Genomic DNA, 4,991 nt, shown 5'->3' with positions numbered 1-4,991 from the left:
TATTGTTGATATTGTCATTTTCTTGAATTTTTACACTTATAGAGCACTAATAGAGACATTGAATTTTGAAGAATTGGAGGAAAAAAGTCTCCCTCCATCTCTCCTTTCCTTTCCCTCTCTCTTTCCAAACAAGGAATTTTATCATTTTATCTCTCCCTTGACCCTTCTCCCTCCAACCCTCTCGTCTCTAACAGTGTAAGACTTGAGAGGTAAAGGATGGATAAGAAGAAAAACAAATGAAGAAATAATGGTTACCTGGTTTTAACATATTTCAAGACAAGGTATGATGATGATGATGTTCCATTTAACATGAACCGAAAATATATACATCACCATTAAATCAAACAGACAATCTTTTGGGAAATTATATTCAGGTTTTAAAAGACCAACCATGTCAATTTTTTTTTTTTTTGAAAATGAACCATGTCAATTTTTAAGTGTTGTATTAGCCTACAAATTTCTGTAGAACAACATGCTCAGGCAGAAGTCTTTATAGAAGAAGTTGTATGGGGCTAAACCAACTCAAGAAACAAAGCTTCTTGTTTGTTTGTCAGGCCTACTTCACTCAAAGTTAGTGAGCTGTCATCTACATTGAAAGCACGCCTCGGGTATGACCTTACCTATTCGTCGAAAAAGGAGAAGAAAATAAATAGATTATCCATATAATGCATGAGTTTGTCATAGCACATGAGAACTGGTGAAAGTTCAGCTTAATATGACAGCTGCTGATAAGAAAAGAAAACTTACCACTCTGTATGTTCCAGGCTTCATTTCCCCATCAATGTCTATGAAGTCAAATAGAAGCTAAAAATAATACAAATTTCCAGTTAGTTGGGCGATAAGAGAATGAAATTAAACCTAAAACATATTTCTGACATTTACCTGAAGCTTGTTGGACTTGAGAAAACGTCGACCGAGGCGACTTCCATTTGGCATTCGAACAAGAAGAGTCACTGCATTCTCATCTTCTAATGCTGGTTCAGACAGAAGAGAAGCTTTCTTACTCTTAGTAGCTAAATTTCTCTCATGTTCCTGTAACATAAGACACGAATAGATATATTTCTTTTAGCATTTTATTGAGAAATAATAAAATAGAATAGATTGGGTTGGGTTGGGTTGCAAATTCAACATCACAGAATAGAACATACACTTCATAAGAATATCTCAACCTAAAATCACACCGAACTTTGAGGGAGCAGTAACAATCAATGTTCAACATAGTAATTTTATGAGACAACTTTCAGATGTCAAGTTATATTGGAAAACAATTCTGATCAGTACATTAAAGCATATTAGTAAAATCAAATACCATGTAAAGTACTTATAGGACATTCTTTATTTTGATTCAGTACATGACATTTCTAAGGTAAGGTATTTTCTATGTCACTTGTTTTTCACCGCTGTAGTACTAATGTGGGGATTCAACACCACTTAATCAAGGTGAATGCAAAATATTCAGCAATTTTGACCAAATGCACACAAAATCTTGAGTTAAGATATCTCCTCCCATGTGTCATTTATACTCAGGATTTCAGTACCATTCACGCTCTTTTGCTCATATGTTATTTCAACTAAACAATCAACTATGAACAAACATTATAACACCTGTGAACCAAAATACTATAGGAGAAATATAAAGGAACCTCATTATCGAAATTGCAAATCAATTGATCAGAAACTTGGGCAAAAATTCTAGTGTTGAGCAATAATTGGTTTAACCTCTTAAAACACATAAAACGTGAGGGAAACATAACTACTTCAAAAAAAATACATATTAATCAGGTGCACAAACGATTTCTCATCAAACACTGGAATAAATTTTGAACAAAAACCAAAAGATACCACTTCACTGTGAATTTTCTTATGGGATTCTTCTTCTTTCTCTTTGTCAAGTAACAATGATGCATGATATTCCATGTCCTGCCATGCCAAAGAAATATTTAATTCATTCCCAACGGTCAATAGTATTGCAATACAAATAAAAAAAAAGAGCAGGCAGCTAAAACCTGTTGCTCTTTAAGTAATCGGCTTGCTGAGAGAGAAGGTGATATAGGGCTGTGTACAGGAAGATTGGGAATCACATTTCTTTCTGGATGACTTTGCACTTGAGGTGCATCCAATGACTGTTTTGAAGCCCCTTCAGAAATTCCACCATAAATCGCACTCTCAAGCATTAGTGCTTCATCAATCTCTTTGGAAGAAATGTCGCCCCACTTCATTTCCAGAAAACAGTCGATCAATTTCTTTTTTATGTGTATCATTTCAAAATGTTGTCAGCAAACAATATTACCTCTGCAAAGTGAAAAGCACCATCACTGTGCGGAGGAAGATTACTAGCACTGCTGTTAGATTTTCTCCTAATTAGTTGCTCTTCTTCTGCATTCTTAGCTAAATTTTGGTTTGATGAGCTTCCTACCTGTAAGACAAATACCTTTTCATTATAACAAACATATCTTTATCTTTATGGGGGAAATCAGGAGCTTTTATTTTGTTACAGTGCAGAAGCTCCTTCCCCTCTAGAAAATAGGATTTGAATTGAACATAACTTAACATACATGACCAACCACCCAGCCCCCAACCCTACTCTCCTCCTTTTTCAAAAACCTAATTTATGTGTAGAAGTATGCCTGTATTTTAAAACAATGAGTTTCTTGTACAAATCAGAGTAGAAATGCCAAATTTGTGTTAATGCATCAGACCATTTTTCTTGTAAACATGTATGTCTAAGCAGCAATAAAATAAGATTTTTTTTTTCCTTTTTCAAATGCACCATAAGCAAGAGTATCACACCTTCCATCTATGAGTTCCAAGCTCTTGATCGTAATCTTTCATTTGCCCCTCACGCACTGCTTGCTCTTGCTCAGCTGTCTAAATTCCTAATTTTAGAAGAAAACAAGAACAAAAATAATATAATCTAAACTACTGAATATAAGAACTACAAACCTCCAAAGACAATGAGAGGGCTCGAGCAATGTCCTCATCCGCAGAGGAATTTTTCTTACAAAATTGAATAAAAAAAAACATTGTTTCAGCACAAGAACAAGAAAAATAAAGTTAGGACAGGGAAGATAGTATAGAATGGGAGTATAATTTCTAATCCAGATACTCACTTCAAATTCTTGCTTTGATGCCTGAATTGCAGCTTCAAGCATTTCATCCTCCACATGGTTGTCCACTTGTGAGGTGTTATATTCTGTTGGCATATGATCATTGCCAAGGTTAGGACTGAGTCCTGAATGCTGAATCTGATCATGCCTACTATAGAAGTCCCCAGGAATACTAGTGAAAGGCACTGGCACTGGCACTGGCACTGGCACTGGCACTGGCACTGGCACTGGCGCTGGCGCTGGCTGTGTAACTAGTGGCTCACGACTAGTAAATCCACCAGCACCAATACGATTACAAAGATCCCTTCTGTAATTAGGATCAAGTAATAAAGAAGGCCTGAAGCTTCTAGCAGCAGAGAGAAATGGAAAAAATCCACCTCTAACTTGAGGCTCATTATTCCTATCAGTATAATTTTGTTGTGGGAAGGCAGCTGGTAAAGGATTCGTTCTGGACCACAAATCAAAAAATCAAAATAAGTTTGAAAAGGACCAACGACATTCCCATTATATCATCTCTCCAAATACCAGGAAAACATATATCCAAAGCAAAGCGCCATTGTCATACATACATGTATGTGTTTTGTTGCAAAGTTCCACCGTCATTCATGCCTGTAATTCCATCGTTAAAGTGTGCCTCCACAGCTTCATTCAGATTTCCTCCATGTTCCTGTTCAAATATCAAAACGTGAGTCACCAAACTCAAGCTGATCAAAGAAGCGTAACACAATTAAGCAAACGAAGCACACCAACTTTATCTCAGTAGCAGAACCTGTACAACACTTATAATGCAAATTCTAAAGGTTGGGAAGGCTTATGTAAGGGGTCAAGGAAGTGAACAACAATATCATTGCATTTATATTATAATAAATAAGTATTAATCTCTTCTCTTTTCGGTCTAGCTACTCAGTTCTATATGTTGAGAATTATGGGTTCCATCTCAAAGCCAATTGGCAATGAGATGTTTTATATATGGCTCAATTCTCTACCATTTATTCCAAATGTCCACAATACTATACACTCTTTACATGTTTGGTGCTCAAAATTTACCAAAGACAATGACATTACAAAGTGTAAAATTATCTTAGTACGTAATTTCCTAATACAAATGCCGTTAGTAAGGAGCGATTTAAACCAGCAAGCAACAATTGATTAAAAAGAAAAACTCTAGTCAAATTAGGAGACAACTTCACCATCTCGCACAATGAACATGAACAAAAGCCATAAGCAGCAAATGCTGATCTGAAAACTGGCTCTAAAATCAAAACAATTAAGAACTTGCACTGGAAAATGGAAGGTGAGACGAGATTGAACCTCGAGTTTCTGAAGCGCGAGTGACTCCGACGCTCCGGTGAGGGACATGTAGGTCTCGATTGCATCCCTAGTCGGCCTCACCATGGCCACACCTCCCGTTTCAGAGAAATAAACTTCACAAACACACAGAGAGAAAGAGAGATTCAGAGAATGTGATAGTGTAAATTGAGCAACTTTGGTGGAATCTGATGAAAACGAAAACAGTACAGAGAGAGAGGGATTTCACACAAAGTAGTTGAGCGCCATTTTTCCAACTTCAGAGTGATTATTAATCAACTTATACACACTACAAATAAATAATAAAAAAAAAAGTAGATCTTGCTTTACCAAAGTGAAAGTAATATATTTTGTCTAAAGAGAAGAAAAAAAAAAGGAGTAATATATATATAGCTTTGAAACGTGGCAACTTGTGTTCCCTCGACGTGGAATATTATCGTCGTTTTGCCTTGTCTCTTTCTCCAGATAAGATTGTCGTTTTTTTAAATCCGTATGGATATCAGTTGAGTTGAAAATTGGTATCGACGAGTGTCAAACTGAAGTTTATCAGTCAGAAACAGAAATGAATCGGATCAC

General features: G+C 36.1%; 1 protein-coding gene across 6 annotated transcripts; it reads right to left on the bottom strand.

The window, feature by feature from the left end:
• Nucleotides 1–237: 237 nt before the first annotated feature.
• LOC115706575 (plant UBX domain-containing protein 9) lies at nt 238–4,783 on the bottom strand. Of its 6 annotated transcripts, none has more exons than XR_009687390.1 (12): nt 4,419–4,766; nt 3,677–3,774; nt 3,111–3,555; nt 2,944–2,997; nt 2,791–2,868; nt 2,291–2,416; nt 2,007–2,213; nt 1,843–1,920; nt 883–1,032; nt 748–804; nt 436–620; nt 238–403 (listed from the first exon to the last, which is right to left on the bottom strand). XR_009687390.1 is itself a non-coding variant. In XM_061114197.1 (12 exons), the coding sequence occupies exons 2-12, from the start codon at nt 4,500–4,502 to the stop codon at nt 513–515; spliced, it is 1,485 nt and encodes a 494-aa protein (XP_060970180.1). In that variant the 5' UTR covers nt 4,503–4,531; nt 4,647–4,783; the 3' UTR covers nt 238–512. The 6 variants fall into 6 exon arrangements, 5 of the variants coding, with proteins under 5 accessions (XP_060970180.1, XP_060970182.1, XP_060970188.1 ...); XM_061114197.1 differs by having other exon boundaries at nt 238–620; nt 4,419–4,531; nt 4,647–4,783; XM_061114199.1 differs by having other exon boundaries at nt 238–620; nt 4,419–4,531; nt 4,626–4,773.
• Between the last annotated feature and the right edge of the window lie 208 nt (nt 4,784–4,991).

The sequence above is a fragment of the Cannabis sativa genome, chromosome 1 (assembly GCF_029168945.1).
Source record: "Cannabis sativa cultivar Pink pepper isolate KNU-18-1 chromosome 1, ASM2916894v1, whole genome shotgun sequence".
Lineage (NCBI taxonomy): Eukaryota > Viridiplantae > Streptophyta > Magnoliopsida > Rosales > Cannabaceae > Cannabis > Cannabis sativa.
The sequence above is the reverse complement of the archived record's forward strand: the minus strand, read 5'-3'. Positions and strand labels throughout refer to the sequence as shown.

What these genes read in the sequence shown, in the direction of transcription:
- LOC115706575 (XM_061114197.1), bottom strand. Translation starts at nt 4,502, where the DNA reads ATGGTGAGGCCGACTAGGGATGCAATCGAGACCTACATGTCCCTCACC. An exon ending in TCGCGCTTCAGAAACTCGAG is followed by an intron (nt 3,775 to 4,418) that starts GTTCAATCTCGT and finishes ATATTTGAACAG; the next exon opens with GAACATGGAGGAAATCTGAA. An exon ending in TTGCAACAAAACACATACAT is followed by an intron (nt 3,556 to 3,676) that starts GTATGTATGACA and finishes TTTGTGGTCCAG; the next exon opens with AACGAATCCTTTACCAGCTG.